Source organism: the organism of the source record quoted next, unplaced genomic scaffold, assembly GCF_019419815.1.
Source record: "Pyrus x bretschneideri cultivar Hongxiangsu unplaced genomic scaffold, Pyrus_bretschneideri_v1 Contig33, whole genome shotgun sequence".
In the NCBI taxonomy this organism is placed as follows: Eukaryota; Viridiplantae; Streptophyta; class Magnoliopsida; order Rosales; family Rosaceae; genus Pyrus; species Pyrus x bretschneideri.
This window is the reverse complement of record NW_025999646.1, coordinates 867965-889602: the sequence shown is the minus strand read 5'-3', so window position 1 is coordinate 889602 and position 21638 is coordinate 867965. Positions and strand designations below refer to the sequence as shown.

Below are 21638 nucleotides of genomic sequence, written 5' to 3'. Positions count from 1 at the left end.
TCAAGGAATAACGTTAGTTGTTAAAGATAAGGTTAAAGTTTTTGGGCATTTTATCACATGAATCCTGTTCATAAAATGGGCGATGGCATGCAATGCAAATGCAACACATCAAAAGTGCAAAAGTGAATAATAATGCACATTTTTTTATGCTGATTACTTGTTTGAATTGCATGCAAAATCTACCAATCTCACGGAATGCATGAGTCAATCTTGACAAATACTAGTTGTCCCCTCTCTCCTGACTCATGATGAATCGAAAAGTATATCTTCAAACTTTGCGTTTGCACTACAATTCAAATTTCTGCTACGTACCAAAGTTGAAAAACTTGAAAAAATTCAAGGCAACACGTTGCAAAATGTGGATTTGGCCCTTCGCACAACTCCTCAACGATTGATGGCACTTTTTGTGTGTATGTATGGTAGTCGGGCTCTTGCTACTTGGTATGCTACAATAAGAGCTTGAAGTTAGTTTTGAAAGGTGCCTTTGTAGGGCCTTAAGTGTAGGCCTTGAGGCTCACAATCAAAACTAACAAAGAGCTAGACGTGTCATTGCTATCTCAGTATAGCAGATGTAGAACAAGTATGTCACGCCCCGATCTCGACATACATCCACGATCGACACATGACATCACTAAATATCTGTATCTCTAACATACCTCGCCTTCGGGATATGTACAAAACATAATTCAATATTCGAATTGCGTTGTAATTTTCGTATACTTTATGGCTGCATCTAACCTTCTCGTTAGACTGCCTACGTACCCTCAGCAGGGATCAAGCCATGCGTAGTTCATCAATTCACTACACTCGAATATTCATCACATAAATCACTATATTTCAACAATATACTACAATGCATATCATGGAATATTTCAAAGAACAAACAACGAAGCATAATTATATTCTCTAACCATATTGATCAACAAGTCTAATTATAAAGCCAACAACCACAACCAACATCATCCCATAATCTGACCAAACAATAACACGTACAATACATTGAAATGCAGGGCTAGAGTGACACAGTTCAGCTGAAACCTACATCTCTGATGCTGAAATCGAATCCAAGGAACCAACAAGTCAAACGATAACTCAAAGAAATCCATCAACATCGGGTTCCGGACCACTCAACGAAACCAAGGCACCAAAGGGATTTCAGACCACTCAACGGAATCCAAACCAAGATACGATTCTGGACCACCACTTAAGGGAATCGCGTAGTAGAAGGGATTCCGGACCATCACTCAATGGAATCCGAGTGGATACGATCCCAAGCCATCACTCAACGAAATCGCAAAGTAAAATGCATATAGAACCACTTAATGAAATACAAGCTGGATATAATTCCGGACCATCACTCAACGAAATCCAGACGGAGCAGGATAACCAGACCTCTTAATGGAACCCCGACGAATTGAACTTAGAAAGACATCGTCGGTCCACTAGCCACACACCGCCGCAGGTGGTGGTTGGCAGTCACGACTCGCAGGAAAATTCAACTATTTTTAAAAATTACCAAATTTTACAGGCAAGCAAAGTTCAATGAGAGGAACAACTTTCATACCTGGGCCGAAGTCCAATTCGGTCGGAAAGTGCTAGGAATCACCTCGGACCCACCGTAACCCTAGAATTTGAGTGTTCCTCAATTCGTCGAAATCGTAGCTCCCCTCCTCTCCCCCCCCCCCCCCACCCCCAAACAAAAAAAAAAAAAACAAAACTTGTTTGGACTTTGTTCTAGGGCACAAGGGGGAGTTAAAGGTGGTGGTGATCGAGGGTAAATGTTTCAAAAATAGTGGATCAATGGCAAGGTATCACCGCACTCATCGGTGCGGGTTTCACCAAACCAAGGCTAATTTTCATCCATTTTGGGGTGAGAACTGAGGAGGGAGGCTTGGTGTGAAGTTTCCAGGTAATGTCTTATCTTAGTTTGCCAGAATTTGGCCAGGAAACCATCGATTTCCATGGTTCCCACTGGTCGGTTTGCACGGGTCCAGGGAGACCCGATTCTCACCCCCCAACCCTTTTTTATTTTTTATTTTTTTCTCCTTTCCTTCATTTCTTTATTTCCTCATTATGTAGTCCTCTTTCCTTTCCTTCCCATCCTGTATGTCCATTTCTTCCTTTCTCTTCTTTTCTTTTTATCTCAGCCACACACGTGGCATAATGTCAATGCTCCAGAAAATCTGAAGCCTACTTGATTGAGGTCAAATTATCGAAATATCATTAACTTTTAACGTTAATAACTCCTTCGTTATAACTCCGTTTCACGAACGGTTTGTGCCTACGCATTCGTGAGATCGAGCTCTAATCGAAAATATAAATTGTGACATCAAACGATCTACAGATTTTAAATAATTAGTTTCGAAACTTCACTCTAAAATCTAAATTCAAATAAATTAATATAAATTCCTAAAAAATAAAAATCTTAATAATACAATTATGTAGATTATAACGGTGAAATCTTGGAACGGGTTTCACAAAGTATGTTTTAAGTTGATTACTTGCGCCCTAAGTTACTCAAACTTCTTGTTATCAAATGATTGTTGCAGATGAGTTAAGTCTGCATTAAGTTCTTTTTCTTGCCTTGTAAGCAAGGACTTTTAGTTTATGATCTTGTATGTTCGAATGGAGGGAGTCCAGAGCCCTTTAATAGAACAATTCACATTCCTATATTATTAGGAAGGTTTAGGACCTCTTATAATCCTACTATAGTAAATTACTATCAGTTAATGTATTTCAAAATCTCGTCCAATGGTTTATGCAGTTCATGACTTTCAAAATCTCTTACCCTAACATCCATAGCCTCCGTCGTGAGCTCAAAGGAGAGCTGCATGTGTGTGTGTGTGTAAAGATACCCGACAACTATAAAGTTTTATAGAAAAACATGAATAAGCCTGGTCTAAATAATTATAGGAATGAGCTTACATAAATTTGCATACTTGTGATGCCACTTGTAATTCATTCTTGTCACTACAAACTACATAAACTATCCCAAATTCTGTCATCTTCTGCTTCATTGACTACCAGATCGAGAAACCCTTCACCTGCCTGAATTTTTCTCTTCCACATAGGTAAGGGAATTACTTCTATGTCTCCCTAAAACTATCTCCAATCCTTGGCATAACATTTTTAGCCCAAATAATTTAGGTTTTAACCCAGAAACAGTTTTTTTGCTCTAACCCTAGTCTAAAATTTTAGCCCCATATTATTAAAAAATGAATTTAGGCTAATTTTTTTAAATTAACTTTTAAAAAAATAAATTATGTAGACTATCCTAAAATAATTTTATGAATATTTTAACCCAAAATATTTAAATTCCGATATACATTGAAAAATCACTAAACCTACACATAAACTCATGAAACACTATAGAAGAATATGAAACACATAATAGAGATGTATAAACACAAGACACATGAGCAAACACATGGTTTTGGAAGATGGTAGAAAGAAAAATTGGAAGAATTGTAGGAGAAAAATGAGTTTTGTGTGGATGTTTCGACAAATATATAGGTATTTATAGAGTTTTTGGGTGAATTTTGAGTTAAATAAATTTTTTATAATCAATTTAACTGTTGAATTTAAATTTGGACCATTAGTTCTTTTTTTTTTTTTACCATTAGATTTGATCATATTCGATTTCAGTCATTGGATTCAATAAATTTATAAATATAAAACAAAAACTAAATGTGGACCGTTGAATAACCAACATCCCATTTGAGTGTGAGTCGTTGATCAACTAAAAGAGTTGTTGGGCTCAATTTTATTGGCAGACAAGTGGGAGACACACCTATGTGGATGGGGGCTCCACCACTAATCTTGGCCTAAATCAGGCTTTTTTTTTTAGGTTTTAGGTTTTAGGTCCAAATTAAAACTTGAGTTGGAATGGATTGGGGGGAGAATAGAAAGGAAATTATAGATTTTAGGCCATGAGTTGGAGTTGGCCTAAGAAGGTGAGGCAAGTATAACAGAATCGCCATCAAGAAGACAAAGGCTTCCCATACAAACAATTGCCCTTCCAAGTTGACCATCAGTTTCAACTTATTCGATACGCTTTTTCTTTAAATCAAGCCAAATCAAGGATACGTTATAAATAGGTAAAAATGAGAGAGAGAATTTTTGCTAGATATCAAAGTGAAACAAGAGCAATATATTACATTGTTTATTTTCGTAACTGTATTAGACAATGAATAGGGATGAAAAGAGGGGAAGGAGAATATTGATACTATCACTTTTTGCATTTAATCTTGTGTATAAAGGCTTTTATCCGACACCTCTTTAAATGTATGAAGAAAATTTACACCAACATTGTGAAAACCAAACTTCTACTATTAAGCCTACAATTTTGACTTTCATTTTTTCATCTTCCACTTACTTTATATGGACATTTACACTTATTTCATAACAGGATAACAGTTTATTTGTAAAAATAACCATTTCACCATTCTTTTTGAAAACGCGAAAGGTTTGCAATAACCAAGCAATGTAGGCACAGTTCCCACATCAATAGAATAAAACAGGAATCAAGATTTTGCCACTCCATATTTTTTCATAATTAAAAAATCCTTTCGGATATAACACTGACTAACACATATTTGAGGAACTTTAGAGAAAAATGAAAGTTCTATATATTTGAGGAAGATGGCAATCGATTACATTTGTAAGTTGAAGTCCATTATATACTAAACAATACAAGTTTACTTAACCACAAAGTAATTAATTAACCATCTAACAAACATTCTAACAATTTAGACTGTTGTGGCATTGGTTACAGAGTAACCAATGATTAAGAGACGTCCGTCTACAAACATTGATTTACTTTTGGTAGTGGATAGTAGCATAATAAGCTTTCGAAACACACGTGATGTATCAAATCATCGGGAGGGAGCCGTGAAAGGATGTCAACGATTAGCTGCCGCGGCAGATTTGACATGGTAGAAACCTGAAAGGTTGGCTTTGTGTTTGACATGGTTGATAAAATATGATAAGAAAACCCTAGCGAACTTAACAAGTTCTTGATGCCAAGTTTGATTGTTATCTTCTCCGGTACCATAATCCGAAGACCCGGAATTCCCTTGAACACAGCTCTCCACAAATCCAAACTCCATTCGTCATCTATTCAATACATGTCACGCTCCCTCGGCATTCGCCATATATAAAACGTCCACATTCGAATCAAATTACAACCATTTCGTAACATAAACCAACACAATTCATTTGTACAACAGCTTATAAGTAAAACGTCAACAGTTAAGTGAGTGAATATTGAATACAGTGTAAAATAAACTGCTCTTTCGACATTAATAGGGAAAGACTGATTCCAACAGGAAAAGGGACATTAATTACACTGCGGTTTAAAGAACTTAAAAAACGAGTGGAAAAACTGAAGTTAGATACTATAGAATTGAACATGTTAAAAGTGAGAAAATCTAACAAAGGTTCCCCTACTTCCATAATTACCGGCATGTTCCTAGTTAAATTTGTACCGGGACGCTGTTTTGAGTGGCAGTGCTGCTGACAGAACGATCGCTTGGTCTTGTTCTCGGAATAATTAATGGCCTACAACAGACTAGAGTAACGAGCATCTCCGTCATGAACACCATCATGCTTATCCATACTGATATAGTTTTCTTCCAATGCCATATAAATCTTCTCAATAGGGGAAGTTCTGACTCAAGGGTCACCGATGAATCATATATTTGGGGAATACCGGCACCAGGTTGGTATTCTGCACGTTGTTCAATTGTCACCTTTAAGATGGCAGTTGGAACATCACCTTCGATAAACCCTCTAAACTTGAGATTCAGAGTTTGGGATTCTGAAACATAGCCGCAGCAAGAGGAACAACCTTAAGGAAAGTCAATAACAGGTGGATAGGCTCACTTTTGAATTGCAACATGCATGGATGGCTCGAACTGGCAAGGGTTTTGCCATCAACAGACAGGAACTCGACCCTGACCTACAAAAACAAAAGATTCATAAGTATAAAATGGAAGCAGAGAATCGGAAATAATTCTTTTTAACTCAGAAACTCGGAAATAGATATACTAGCTCCTTCCGTCCCGTTGTATCAACCACTCAACTTCCTTACTTCCCCTGTTGCCAGTATAACAATTCATGATGACAGTGGCTATCTCCAAACAAAAAACAGCATCACCAGATTTCTGCGAAAGATCCATGCTTTCGATTAAAGGGAAAGGCTTACTAACCAATCTTCATCTGACACATTTTTTCAAGGTTCCTATGCCTTCTAAAATCAAGTGACAACTGCGATAATCTGGTGGATCTCCGTTCTAGGGACAAGCAAGGAGAAAACTACTACCGTAACACACCATCTGTACAAAATGCTACTTGGAAGCTAACGACTACAATCACCAAACCCAAACTTTATATACCGTTTACAGATAAAACGAAACTCCCATGAAACAGAAAACTCAAAACAACCAGTTTATTATGAATTAATGAAAAACAAAACACACGATAGAAGTCTGAAACAACAAATAGGAATTCACATCCAAGTGAATAAAGCAAGTTACCTGAAAGGCCCCGAGATTCCTGTTGTACTCCGATTCAGGCAATATGAACAAAACAGTGACCGCCAATTTATGAGCAGGAGGTATACCCCGATAGCCCCCGAAACTCTCCCCAGCCCGAACCTTCTCTTTACAATCCGTACCACAACTCACTCCAGCACACGACATCACTGGCACATAAGCCACCGGACTGTGCTTACTGTAATCAAAATTCAACATTCCTTCATCTGCATTGGCTCCGCCACAATGCACCTCACCAAAACTCCACTAAACAAAATCGACAAGACCAAGAGACCACACAAGACAATGCCAACATAGCAAGACCAAAACAAACCCCACCCGCACCGCAATGCCAACTTCCAAACCGTATTGTTATCCTTCAACCACTCGAAAACCAGAGGACTCACACGCCCACTAGCCAAATTCCACAAATTTAACAACTTTCCGATCAAATACCCTCTCCCTCGACGCACAACTTGAAAGGGGTCGACTACGAGCATGTAAGAATTGTAAAAAACCCATACGGGAAATGTTAAGATGCTAACTAATAGATTGATTTGGAGCCCAATTGCTTTGAATATCAATCCTGCTATGAATACAAGAAAGTTAAACGATGGGTCACCAATTTGCGCGGCCGAGTCGGCCGAGTCGGTGGATGGGCCGTCGTTGGCGGCGGTAGTTACAGTCGAACCCTCGTCTTTCTGATCACTCGGAGCTTGCGCCGAGCTGCCTCGCTGCCGCGTCGACTCGGACTCCCTCAAATTCCGGGGAAGCTTAAATCTTCTGGCTCGGAAACTGAGCCTGGCGTCGTTGGTGGGGTCAATTAGGGAGGAGCTAAGAGAGGATTCTTCTGAAGTTGAAGCCTTTGAGTCGTCGCCGGATATTGCTCCGAGAGATGGCCGGCGACGGAGGTGGATCGCCTGAGAAGGTTTGGAATCTGGAAGAGAGACAGTTGGGGGTGACGTGGATTGATCTGATTCGTCGGTGGAAGGGAAGCCGTCGAGAGCGTCGAAGAAGACGTCGTCGTTTTCGTCTTCGTTGTTTTGGGCGGGAGTTTCTGTAACTTCCATTGCTGCTGCCGCGTTGCGTGGGGTTGGAGTTTGCTATCTTATGAGTCTCAGCTAACCATTAGTTACGTACCCGAAAAACGCTGCGTTCTCTCCTTCTCATTGTTTTACTTCTTTTTAGATAAGCTTTGGATTGAGGAAATACTTGAGCCATAAAACCAAAACTCTCTCTGTGTTTGTTGCTTCTTATCCCTCTCACCTCTTTCAAACAAAACACCATAAACCTCTCCTCTTTCTATATATATACGAAGATATATTCATAAATATGGTGTAATTTGTCATGCTCTATGCCCGAGATACCTCCAAGATCAACACAGGTGATGTCAGAATGTACTCATACTATAACATGCCTCGCTCCCAAGGCAAGATTAAAAAACAATCCAATAGTTCAACAACGCTGTATCCTTTACTTTTATTTTGTGGCTGTATCTAATATTTGTGTTAGAGTGCCTCCGTACTCACATTTATTTAATGACTGCATCTAATATTTGTGTTAGAATGCCTCCGTACCCTAAGACTGAGTCAAGCTATTTGTAATTCACCATTTTGTTAAGATACACGATTTCTTATGCCATTGCCTTCACTCGCTTATTTCTCTCCCTGCTATAACTCCAATTTGCGAATGATTTTCGTCTACAAGCTCGTAAGATTGATCTCTATCCAAAAATACTAAGAGTGACCATGCATGGTCAACAAATTTTTAACAACTAACTATGAAAAATCAAACTTTAACTGAGAAATAAAAAAAATCCAAAATTAACGAAATTAAAATAAATTTACGAAATAGCGAGGTACGATAATTGTAGAATTCGGGGAAAGGATTTCACATTAGTAGTTTAATAAATTAACCAATAAAATTAAAAAATAAACTTAAAACTAACAAATTATTGAGGGGTTATGTTTAGCCCTTTTAGTTATATATGGTAAATGAATAACTTGTCACTATTCATTAAAAATTAATTTCCTCTATAAATCTGGATGTGGCTATATTTAGCCGCTTCAAATGAAGATGACCTTAGCAAAGAGTATCTAAAAATATTTTTGCCTTTTGGATAAACTAGTAAAAAACATTTCTTATTGTATAAGGAATAGAAACAGTGTAAAAATTATTTTTCACTGTAGACTATAGAATGACCATAAACTATTAATAACTTGTAGATATCATTGTCTGTAACAAATGAAGGGATTACCGATCTAATGTCACCATAATCATTAATTAAACATGTCCCATGTTTATTTATTGGGTAAAGTCTTTTGGTAGTAATTGGTTCATGCATGTAATTGCTTATTCCAACTTGCTAATTGTGCATATAATTTGTGATTGGATCAATCCAACTTTAATTTCGAAAAGGAGTTAAAAGAACTTTAATTTCGAAAAGGAATTAAAGGCGGGGCAGTGGTTCACCACCATCCTCCTTTCATACACTCTGGCGCGCGGCCACCAAATCTATAGTGCAGTGACATGTGCATAAATTTTGTCACAAAATAATGCGTAATTTGTTTGAAGGCCGCCACTACAGGCCTACAGTAACGTTCGCGAGGGTACTTCGTCATCCTTTTTGTTACCGACCGTCAAGCTTAATTTAATCCATGTTCAATCGCATCTGGGAACAGTAGAAGAGTGCTCATCGACCTTATAAATGACAAATCCATACACACTGAATTATTCTCACAACAAAATTTTATTAAAGATCAATTAGTACAATTTCATATATATATATATGCTGATTATGCAGCAGCAGCAGCTGGCTCGTAAGCTCTTTGTAAGCTTCCTTGTTGCACTGAGTTGCTTCCCGCTGCCGGGACTTGCTCAGCCTCCTGAGTTGCCCCAAGAGGAAGGTGAGTTCAGTTGCTCATATATATGTGTATATCTATGTATGCAAGCATATACATATATCCCTAGTTGGGACGTACAAGGACTCATCCATGCTTGAATGTATAGGCTCCTTTATTTCAGTCATTTAATGCGCTAAAGTTTGCAGACCTAGCAGTAGATCAGTGTGCTCACCCCCACACCCCCCTTCTTCCCTCTTCTCTCACACTCAGTTCGAATCCCGCTCCTTGTAGCTTAGATTAGATTCATTAGATTATCGGTTGAGAATCTAAGATCATTTGTTGCATCCAGTTCTTCTAGAGCACAGTGTAGAACTTCATATATAGCTCAAAGTTTCTGCTGATTTCATTACCAAATAAAACTTATATTACACACAGAAAAGTAAGGTCCGCCTTGCCCCTTCATTTTACATGGATTTGTCTTCTGTTGTTCTTTGAATATGGATGCCTTTCAGTTGATGCTCTCCGACAAATTGCTACCACGATGGGGGCCAAATATTGGAGTTTCGAAGCTGGTGCTGGCGCTGGTGCTTGCCGAATTGATACAGTGGGTGTAACTGAGAAGAAACCAAAGGGATCCCAGAAAAATATCGATTGCGTATGCAACTTTGAGAACAACACTGTTTGTCATGTCGTAAAACTGTATGATTCTGAACTTTAAGTTTCACCTCGATTTTTCCATGACTTAAGAAAAAAGCTATGCCTTCCTTGTCACAAAGCTCTGAATTTCGGTAGTTTCTGCTTAATACTTTAATTATTTGTTTAACACTTTATAGAATGATCAAGGGTTATAGTTTACCGGGTATGCTTCCACCTCAACTCGTGAAACTTCCTTACCTCCAAGAAATGTATGAGCTATCATATTCGAATTACTTGAGATTCAAGACTCGGACGATACATATCTTTATATCTTAATTAAAAGTACATTCCTTTCCTTGTAGCGATTTTTCTTACAACTATCTCAATGGTACAATACCAGGGGAATGGGCTTCGATGAGGTTAACTTACATGTAAGCCTTTTTGAATGTCTGTGATAAAAATTTAATTTTGTAGCTCTGTATATTTATTAGTGAGTTTTCGCAGTTCTGTTCTTGCCAATCGCTTATCAGGCGAAGTTCCAAAGGAGTTGGGAAACATTACCACTCTGACATTCCTGTACGTTTCAAATCTTGGTTTATCTCAATTTAACTTGAATACTGCCTTGATAATTGCTACTTGACCTATAGATGAACAAAAGTTCCATAGGACATCATATTTGTTATATCAACGTTCTTTTTCGCTTCTTTTATAAATCACTAGGAATCTTGAAGCAAACCAGTTTTCTGGTATTCTTCCTGCTGAGCTTGGGAATTTGGTCAATTTGCAGACTTTGTAAGTCATCACAATTTTTAAAACAGATTACAGTCTTTTATGCTGAGTTGATAGTTCCTTACTGCTTGTTGCAAGTGTAGGTCTATTTCATCCAATCAGCTAACTGGAAGCTTGCCACAGACGTTTTCCGGGCTAAGAAATATAAGACGTTTGTAAGGTTTAATTAGACTTGCTTCTCGTTTATAGCATTATCGTGATTCTCGTGTGTGACAAGCAAACTTCTACTGAAATGCAGCCGAATGAATGACAACAACTTTAACGGAATACTCCCGGATTGGGTGCAGAATTGGAAGCAACTCAAAAGATTGTAAAATCCTTATATTATTTTAGTAAAACAAGCTGTTCCCTTTCGAATTTTTAAAATTTTTGTAGCATGTATTGATCTTATTTTCTTTCCAAAAACTTGTCTTGTTGAAGAGATATGCATTCAAGTGGACTGGAGGGACCGATCCCATCAAATATTTCTCTTTTGTACAATTTGAAAGAGCTGTGAGTAATTTCGATCCTCATTCTGCTAAGTTGCTTTTTTGCGTGATATTTCCTGCAGATTTGATTAATTGTTCTATGCATTGTGGCGTGTCTTCCTACAGGAGGATTAGTGACACAAATGCGCCAAGTCAGGAATTTCCTATGCTGAGATATATGACAGGCCTAGTAACATTGTACGTTTGAGAGATCTTTGCCATTGAATACTTTGACACGTGTACGCCCAAGCGCACACCCACACACATATTTCTATCCAGTAGCTATAACTATGAGCTGTTTGATGCTGATTAGTTAACTAATTGAAGGATTTTGAGGAACTGTAACATTTCTGTAGAGATCCCTGCATATATCTGGTCCATGAAGAACCTGGAGATGTTGTAAGTAATTAAAGTTGTAAAAACTTTACTTTTGATGCTTGAAATTGAATCACCAAACACAGACACATACACGAGTACATGTCTATGAATGAATGTCTGCAATGGAGAGGTGTAATACAGAAGTCTCCCACTCTGCTGATGGAATGAGATATCTTGCCAATTAACTTTTGTACGAGTAAACAAAATTATCCAACTAGAATCAGCACCGTTGTCTGGGGGAGGAATGTATGTCGAGTGCAAACATATAGTTCATTTTTTCAAACAACGTTTCTTAGATGAAATCAACCCTTTACTTTATTCTGTCATATATCTCGTTAATGAATTTGTGTCAGGATTGAGATTAATTGATTGTGATTATGTGATTGCTAGGGATCTCAGTTTCAACAAGCTAGTGGGTAAACTCCCATCCACGATAGGAGTTGAGCGTCTGAAATTTGTGTAAGTGAGAAATGCAGTAACCAAATTGAGAACTCAGCATCGTTCTTGAAAGTACTGATGTACATTACTAATACTTTGTGTTCCCTTGATTAGCTTTTTGACTGGAAACCTGCTAAGTGGGGATGTGCCAAAATCAATCTTGCGAGAGGGAAGTAATGTGTACGTTTGTTTCCTGACATGCTTCCGATTAATACCTCATTTATTTTTATATTTGCAGTCTATTAAGTTCTAACTTCTGTGCATATGCTGTTTTTTCAGTGATTTGTCATACAATAACTTCACGTTGCAAGGCCCTAAGCAACCGGAATGTCAAGAACACTTGTCAGAACAAATAATTTTCTCTATGTATAACTTTCTACATTGAGGTGGTTTAGAAAAACTGAGTTTTTTTTTAAAAACTGTCATGTTTCAGGAATCTAAATCTGAACTTGTATCGGAGCTCTTCAAAGGAGGACAACTTGTATGATGCTTCTTTTTGTATCGAAGCTCCCTATTTTTTTCTTTTCAGTTTCTTAACTACAGGACAATGAGCCAAATTTTGCTCAAATCTTTCTGCTCATTCTGTGACAGAAAGGGAATTCTTCCGTGCTTGAAGAATTTTAAGTGCCCACGATGTAAGTATACGTACTAGAGTTCGAGCATATTTATCCTCACTTTTGTCCTTTGGAATTCAAAGTTGTAAGGATGATTAGCTATTGCATCGTGCTTAATGGCTAATTCATATTTATCGTCAGTTGTTACAAATGTTTTTGGCAGTTTCAAATTGTATGCATATTAATTGCGGTGGAAGTGACATAATTGTCAAGGACGAGAATCACAGAAACTTCACGTTTGAAGGAGATGGAGGAGTTGAAGGTGGCAGTGCTAAATATTTTAGGAATGAGAAAAGTATGTGGGGATTTAGTAGCACTGGTGACTTCATGGATGACTTAGAGCCGCAAAATACACGCTACTCTATATCTCTGGTGTCTTCCAATCTTTCTGAACTATATACAACAGCGCGCCTATCTCCGCTCTCACTTACTTATTTCCACTATTGCTTAGAAAATGGAATTTACACTATAACTCTCCTCTTTGCGGAAATCATGTTCACAAATGAAGAAAGATACAGTAGTCTTGGGAGGCGTATTTTCAATGTCTATGTTCAGGTAATTCACTACACTACTCAAACTGTCTGTCTCAATATGGCTGCAAGCCTGCAACTTGAGGTTTTTACAAGAGACCATTGTTTTTCAGGAAAGGTTGGTGTGGAAGGATTTCAATATCGAATATGAGGCAGGTATGGCTCGCAAGAGATTAATTAAGAAAGTATCTAATGTCAACGTGACAAGTAACGTCTTAGAGATCCGATTCTATTGGGCTGGAAAAGGGACAATGGTGATTCCAGAGAAAGGAAATTATGGTCCCCTTATATCAGCTATCTCTGTGGTTTCTGGTGAGTCAGAGATGTCCACATTTCCTACGGTGTCATTTTAGTACCATCATATAAACTGAAGGTTGACTGGTTGAATGAAGGTTGCCTATCATATCGTAGAATCTGAATTGTGCAAAGGTTTTTTTCGGTCTGAAAATTATGTGACAACTTTTGCAGATGCAAGGCAATTCTACATATTAGCAAATTTTAAATATTTGCTTGAAAGCACTTCTGACTTCTGAGCGACGTTAACTTGTTTAGTTTACCCATTGGCCAGATTTTAAACCTTGTAAAAATGGCGGAACTGTGCGAGCTAATTATATCATGGCCCGTGTTGGTGTTGGCACTGTTGGGGGATTATGCCTAACACTCTTCATGCTGGCAATCCTTTGGTGGAAAGGATGTTTGGGAGGAAAAAGGGGGAGACAACAAGGTGCATATTACATTAAACCAGCCATGTCATTGCCAATAAAATAAGTTTAATAACACTAAGAACTCATTGACATACTTTATTTCCTTCTTGGAACAGATATTGTAGGACGAGATATGCTGACGCGAACTTTTACTTTGGAGCAAATCAAAGCTGCCAGCAACAACTTTGATCCTGCAAACAAGATTGGAGAAGGCGGTTTTGGCCCTGTCTACAAGGTAGCATTTTTTTTTCTTCCCGTCATATGGAATTCTCACGCTTTGAAAAGTAGATTCTAAAATTTAGGGTTGGGATGCAGGGTCAGCTACCTGATGGTTCACTGATAGCAATTAAGCAGCTCTCATCCAATTCAAAGCAAGGAAATCGCGAATTTATAAATGAGATGGGCATGATATCTTGTTTACAGCACCCGAATATAGTGAAACTGCATGGATACTGCATTGAAGAGGATCACTTATTGCTGGTGTATGAATACATGGAAAACAATAGTCTTGCACATGCCTTATTCGGTAGGTTTTCTGTCATTTTCTCTCACCCTAAACTTTTATGACTTCAGTTTGATCAACTGAAGATCTGAGTACTTAACATTTGATCACTTTTATGATTATTCGAAAGATAATTCGAAGAAAAAAATATTTGTACTGGGTTGAGAAAGAAGCAATTTTTGTTGGATGATATGTAGATCAGGAGAACCATCAGATTAAATTGGACTGGCCTACAAGGTTTAAGATCTGCATTGGGATAGCAAGAGGTTTAGCTTTTCTCCATGGAGAATCAAGAATCAAGATTGTTCACAGAGACATAAAAGCAACCAATGTACTACTGAATGCGGATTTGAACCCGAAAATATCCGACTTTGGATTGGCTAAACTTTATGAAGAGGAGAAAACACACATTAGCACAAAAGTTGCAGGGAACCATGTCAGTTGCAATTAAACTTTCTTCGATGCACGTTTACATTTTATGCATTTTTTTTCTTTTTAATTGGAATAAAAAAAAATGTTTGGACGCAGAGGATATATGGCACCAGAATATGCGCTATGGGGTCACTTGACCAACAAGGCAGATGTTTACAGTTTCGGAGTTGTTGCCTTGGAAATTGCTAGTGGGAAGAAAAAGAACCATGTGCCAAATAACAGTTGCTTCTCTCTCCTAGACTGGGTACTATACGGCTTTCAATCTCTAGAGCCATTGCATAAAATTTTGGTTTTTCAACAACTCAGTAAGAAACCTTTGGATAAAGTGAATTTTCTCTTGTTGCGTGCAGGCCTATGAGTTGCAACAAACTGGAAACTTGAAGGAGCTGATTGATGAGAGCTTAGGGAATGAAGTCAATGACAAAGAAGCTGAAGTTATGGTTAATGTCATTCTGCTGTGCACAAATGTGTCTCCATCGCTTAGGCCTACCATGTCCGAGGTGGTGAGCATGCTCGAAGGACAAACACAAGTCCCGGACATTATCCCAGACGCGAGTACTTATGCCGAAGATTTGAGGTTCAAATCCATGAGAGACGTACATCATCAAAGCCAAACACACAGTTCGAGTGGAAGGCAATCTCAGAATTCGGCAACTGTTAGTACATTTTGCTCGTCCTCTTCATCACATCAAGCCATGACTTGAATTAAATCCGACTTCTTAAAATGGCTGTAGTTTCTAAGTTTAAAAGTGTATGTACCATACGAAAATCTGACCTCTATCATTGTTCTGTCTCTATTTTTCGAATGAACATTGCTCAATGAAAATTTTCTGACTTTCGACTTTTGACAGCTCGGCTGTAATCATCAACTCAATTTTACAAGAAATTTTAGCATACTCCGGTGATTTTTAACTATTAGATCATTGGTCAAAGATACAAGAAGCAAGATTTAAACCACAAAAAAAAAAAAAAAAAAAATAATAATAATAATACTATAGGCTGTTCGGTGGACTGGAGCTGGACTTTATTAAGCCATTCGGCAATCGAACTTAGAACAAAAGCCGTATCAACCTGAGGCGTTGGTTTGCTATCTACCCAGTTTCAGAAAATGGTCGGCAGTGACTTATCGAAATGATTCGACTATTCGGCGAACCAGGTCTGAATGGTGTTCGCGAACTGATCTGGAAATTTGGTTTAAGCTCGAAATTTTCGACTTTCTCTCAATTCCGAACGTTCCATAGTCCATCCAAGAAATAGACTCATACCCAACCCAATCTCGAAACCTATTAATAAATTTAAGTCCAAATTTTATGATCTACAATCTCAAACCTAAACCAACCAATTTATAGAGGAACTCAATGAAAAACAAAGAGGGGAGAGTCATGAATTGAGGGTGTTGAAAGTGAGCTTCAACCATAACATTAATGGGCAATACGTAGAGTAGTTCAATCTCTTATAAGCACATATAAGAGCTTTCATTTCCTATCTTTGGGATTCACTCTCAACACGTCATTCACGTGTAGCGAATTTTCAAGCCTAGTACGTGGACAATACAAAACGAGGTAACGTAGAGCACGTGTTACCGTTACGCTTCACAAATAGGACAACATGCTCTAATACCTTGAAGAAAGTTGAGTTTCACCGTATTGCCTATTTATTTTTGGATAAGTTTTAAAATCATATAACGAGGATATGTATTTTATAGTTCACCTGGTTTGCTTCCATCTCAACTCGTCAAGCTTCCTTACCTTCGAAAATGTAAGAGCTATCATATTGGACTTGCATGATATACATTTGAGATTCGGAATTGGATGCTGCATATCTTTATTTATTTTTTAATTATTTATTCAAAGTAACATTTCTCTCTTGTAGTGATTTTGCTTACAACTATCTCAATGGTACAATACCACAGGAATGGGCTTCAATGAAACTAACGTATATGTCAGCCATTTTAATTTACATGTTAAGGTTTTAATCTAGTAGCTATTTACGTACATCCAATAGTGAATTTCCTGCAGATCTGTTATTGTCAACCGGGTAAGGTTTATTTTTCCTTTTTTTTTTTTTGTATTTTTTTTTAAGAAGGATAAGGTTTATGTCTTTCTTCTTTTTCTGTATTTTGATTTTTTTTTTCTTTATAAGGGGTAAAGTTTATATCATTTTTAATTAAATGTAATTTATTTTTTTATATCAATAAAAAATTTCGTACCCGCAAGTTCTCAAAATTAAATAAATAATAAATAAAAGTTCTTGTCAATTGGTTATCGGGGCAAATCCCAAGGGAGTTGGGGAATGTTATCACTCTGACATACCTGTACGTATCGAAACTTGGTTTATTTTCAGGACCTCGACACTGCATTTTGATTCAAGTTCTGGTGATTGTTTTGAAAATATACACATAAGAAATGATACATCAACTTTCTTTTCGTTTTGTTTCGTAAATCATCAGGAACCTTGAAGGGAACCAATTTTCTTGTCTTCTTCCTATTGAGCTTGGGAATTTGGTCAATTTGCAGACTTTGTAAGTCGTCAAACCTCTCTTTTACATTCCTAAAAAGTCTTACAGATATTTGATAGTTCCTTGCTGCATGTTGCAAATGTAGAATGCTTTCCTCCAATCAGCTGACTGGATACTTGCCAGAGACATTTTCTGAGCTAAGGATTCTAAGAGATTTGTAAGATCCTTATACTTTCATAAAACAAGAAGTTCCCTTAAGAGATTTTTAAGAGATTTGCCATACATGCTTGAGCAGCCAGATATGAGAATAATACTATTGATTTATCTCATATTCGAACAAGGAAGTATATTTTCTTTTCATTAATGACTTCTCTTATTTCAAATAAGTAAGCATGTTCTAAATGGAATCGACTCGAATATAAAGAAAGGTTAATATGAGAGGTCTTGTATTTATACGTGTAATAGTGACTGCCCTAAAAATGACATGATGAAGCATCTCCTGTCCTCCTTCCTTTGGGCCTTGATCAATTATTTATACAGAGCGAGGTCACTGAAATCATCCTTTCAAGTTCCTCTCAACTAATTTATTAGGTTGGAGAGTGTGACAGAAATATAAATCATGATATTTATCTTATATGGAATTTTTGAGGAATTCTTTACTTATGTAGGACTTGTGATTAGGCAACTTGGATTGGATGGTCGAACTTGAATTGAATACTTTAACTACATTTGTGATTTGAGATGTTGCTGACATTTTCATACTGCATGCGATTGCTACACATAGAATAGACGTTAACGGTATTCATCTTCCCTTCAAAAAGTCAGCAAAACATGCAGGAAAACAAGAAATTAAGCAAAAGCAATAGATATACACAATTAAATTAAGTTAGATTATTTCCGAGTATAAACAACACAATAATTGAATAGAATCATCTTATTCATGATAATTATTTCGTTGTAGACTTGTAGTGCTATCAAATTATCAATTCATATATACCAATATTATAACATGTGTATATGCTTATCAACATTACACCGTAACAAGTCACAACTAAAAACATAAAATGCACAAAATCATGCTTAATAATCAAACACGTAACTATTAAAGCTAACTATTAAACAAGTAAAACATAAGGTCGATCCATACCTTTTGACATTGTGCGTATTTGAATCCGATTGAATAAATATTTGTTTTGTATAAAATAACATTTAGGTCTTAGTTTCATATACTTTTGACCAACGTTAGCCGTCATTGAATTTAGCTAGCTTTTATTAATCTAACTAATTAAAACGTTGTTTGAACGACGTTTAGTCGATAGTCGATCGACAATTCGACATGCACATGAAAAGTGAGAAAATATTGGTTAAAAAATGTTATTAAATCACTTAGAAAAACACGAACAATTAACTAAAGCATGAAAAATGCTTATGCTTATTGCTTAAATTGTTGACAAAGTGTGTCATGAGGACACGAGGCTTATTCAGTTGTGGTTTTCTACTTGTACAAGAAAGCTCATCAATTAATCAATAATTAGATAGTGATTTAATCCATGATTATATCACCAAGTTGCACTATCTTGCAGCATGCAGATACTATAATTTTCTTGACAACGATCGTAATTAAATTGAAATTAGCACATATATGATTAGATAAATTGAGCATAAATATACAAATGTAATATCTAACAAAAACATTTCCTAATTTCTGCCGTTGTTTTTTTTTTTTTTTTTTCGGTCAACAATGTTCTCTTTGAAGGTGATTTTAAATGACTGAAAACGTTTTTAAATAAAATGCTTTAAAGTTTCAAAAGCACTTAAAGTGAATTTTCAAGATTCATTTCATTTTTAGTTTTTTTTTATTTTTTATGAATGATTAGTTCCAAAAATATTTTCAACAAAAACGCTTTTATAGAGATGGGATCCACATGTGTGTTGGTGGACCCTACCTCCATTAGAAAGATCGTACAAATAATGGTAGAAATAGATGGTAAATGTAACATTACTCTTAAAAAATATAAATGAGTAATGCTAGTTAAACTAAATTTTTATATCATATGATATGTATAAGAAATAAACACGCTAACCAATATTTATTAATAATCAAATTATCACCAACTAATCATATGATTTATAAAATTTATCCCTCAATATTAACATAATATAAATATAATTTCGAAAAAAATCAATTTTGGAATGGTCAAACGGTGAAATTCCGTGCCATGACGCGCGTTGAACAAGTTGTACGGTGCCTTACATTTTCCGGTCTTAATATGAACTTGGATTCTCTCCTCTTTCTTTCTTTCTTTTTTTTTTTGGTAACCTCCCATCCCTTTCTTTTAATCTAGATTATTTTAAATAAATGTGACGGCTGTCATTTACGATTGTGATATGTGGTATTCTTTATCCTTTGTAACTGAAAAGTATTTAGTTCGATTTTCACTGAATTTATTGTTAAATTTAGCCTACTCTTCAATCCTCTAGTCTAGATAATATCATTTATTAAAAAAATAAAAATAAAAAAAATGTGACGGCTGAAATAAAGTCTTAAATAAAAAATATGGCTGGAATAAAGTCTTAATATGTTTCTTCCAAAACCGACAGCCTATATCCTTTTGGACCACATATTACTTATAATTTTGGATCATGTCATGAATTATAAAGTGGCTGAGATCTTGTCATGAGATTCATATTGATTTATGTTCAAATTAATTCAAGTGGTATTTCTTTGATTTTATTATTATTTTATATTTTACTTTAATTTGAACTCACAACGTAATGGGTAAAAAAAGAAGATTCTGCCATTTAGTACTGTAGTCTAATGTTATTCCTCTTCACTTGTAAGTGAGATGTCTTAGGTTCAATTATTGCCAAAAGCGAATCTGAACCACATTATTGCTAGCATGTTGTGAGGCTTTGCCCATCTCCCTTCCCCTTAGTGTAGATAATATAGTTTGTTCGAAAAAAATAAATCCTAATCACTAACACAATTCATCATTTACTGTGAGTTTCATTATTTTAGAAAGAAAGAAAAAAAAACATTTGTTATAGTATGAAATAAAACAAGAAGTGTTTAATAAATTATATTTGCATACAAAGAAAAACAATGTCAAAAGAGTTCAATAAATTTTCATGTGTATGACTATGTAATGCAATTTTGATACGAGAATTGATATTAAATTGTGAGTTGGGAGAGAGTTTATGGAGTCTAACTTTTGAGAGAGACCCCTTAGCATTTCTCTTACTAGAAATTGCAAGCATGACGAGATAAAATTACTACGGAGTGCTAACAACTTTGTCATTTACCTTCTCATTTTTTCACATGCCACATTTTATTTACTAGCACGCAAAACTATAAGTTTAATTACTTATTTATTGATAATCTAAAATACTCATTATACTAAAAATAGTGGAATTTTAATATAATAAAATTTTCAGCTTTTGAATTTTAGTTAAGTATGGCATGAGGAAAAGTGAGAAGGCTGAAATGAGAGACTAAGTTAAGGAAGGTTCCTAGCATGTTCTGAAATGAAAATGCAAAGAAGATCATATATTTCGACTACATATATAGCTCATAACATCTGTCACTACTATAAAATAAACTCATTAATCAAATACTTATAATTTAATTATTAACATTCATATTATATAATTTCAAAATTATTTTATTAAAAGATTAGGGCAATCAAAATTGACTTGTGGAGAGAAAACGACAAAAAGAAAGTTCAACCTTTAGCCTTTGGGAGGTCCACACACACACACACAACCGCACCCCTTTGGGTTTCCAAAGAAGCCCCTACATTTGCTTTTTCTTTGCAGGGTCATATTTTGTAGTTCGGAAATGTTAAGGAAATTCTTTTATACGTGAGACTTCTTATAAAAAAAAAAATTGTCATTTTATACTTTTCATAATAATTTATAATATTGATAAGAAAATTAACGTTAAATTATAAAAAGGATTTCATCTCATTTTCCAGAGGGTCTCCGTACATTGTATCAAGTATTCTATTCCATTCTATCAAAATTGTCTATCCGATCTACATCACGAAATTAATGTTTCCCTATCCGGATCTGGGATTTTTCTCAATTGTCAACTACATGAATTGGCTGACTGCCGCCTGAGGAAAAGCATAACATGAGGAAAAGTAAGAAGGCTAAAGATGGGAGACTAAGTTAGGAAGGTTCCTAACATTTTTCAGAAATGAAATGTTAAGAAGATCATCTATTTGGATTACATATATAGCTCATAACATCCGTCACTAATATAAAATAAACTTTTTATAAAGTACTTATAATTTAATCGTCAATATTTATATC

At 36.0% G+C, this 21638-nt stretch overlaps 2 protein-coding genes across 3 annotated transcripts; one reads left to right on the top strand and one right to left on the bottom strand.

Moving 5' to 3' along the window:
* Nucleotides 1-5277: 5277 nt before the first annotated feature.
* Nucleotides 5278-7603, bottom strand: LOC103944045 (seipin-2-like). The gene is given in 4 exon segments (XM_009354437.3): nucleotides 5278-5836; nucleotides 5839-5959; nucleotides 6537-6754; nucleotides 6757-7603. Coding segments are annotated over 4 exon segments (1548 nt in total). The 3' UTR covers nucleotides 5278-5474.
* A 1634-nt stretch (nucleotides 7604-9237) lies between these two features.
* Nucleotides 9238-15711, top strand: LOC103944229 (probable LRR receptor-like serine/threonine-protein kinase RFK1). Of its 2 annotated transcripts, none has more exons than XR_007260779.1 (24): nucleotides 9238-9439; nucleotides 9889-10075; nucleotides 10210-10281; nucleotides 10375-10443; nucleotides 10517-10588; nucleotides 10733-10804; nucleotides 10885-10956; nucleotides 11040-11111; nucleotides 11222-11293; nucleotides 11395-11466; nucleotides 11596-11667; nucleotides 12037-12105; nucleotides 12199-12264; nucleotides 12364-12426; nucleotides 12518-12565; nucleotides 12676-12719; nucleotides 12862-13253; nucleotides 13342-13540; nucleotides 13797-13952; nucleotides 14049-14167; nucleotides 14248-14458; nucleotides 14632-14870; nucleotides 14963-15110; nucleotides 15217-15352. XR_007260779.1 is itself a non-coding variant. In XM_048591082.1 (24 exons), exons 1-24 carry the CDS (start codon nucleotides 9322-9324, stop codon nucleotides 15568-15570), a joined length of 3060 nt encoding a protein of 1019 aa, XP_048447039.1. In that variant the 5' UTR covers nucleotides 9238-9321; the 3' UTR covers nucleotides 15571-15711. The 2 variants fall into 2 exon arrangements, 1 of the variants encoding a protein (XP_048447039.1); XM_048591082.1 differs by having other exon boundaries at nucleotides 14632-14874; nucleotides 14965-15110; nucleotides 15217-15711.
* Nucleotides 15712-21638: the final 5927 nt, after the last annotated feature.

Excerpts from the sequence above, each read along its gene's own strand:
- LOC103944229 (XM_048591082.1), top strand. The coding sequence starts at position 9,322 with ATGCTGATTATGCAGCAGCAGCAGCTGGCTCGTAAGCTCTTTGTAAGC. Across the intron at positions 13,254-13,341 it reads TTTTCAATGTCTATGTTCAG|GAAAGGTTGGTGTGGAAGGA; the intron begins GTAATTCACTAC and ends ATTGTTTTTCAG. Across the intron at positions 15,111-15,216 it reads GCTTCTCTCTCCTAGACTGG|GCCTATGAGTTGCAACAAAC; the intron begins GTACTATACGGC and ends TGTTGCGTGCAG.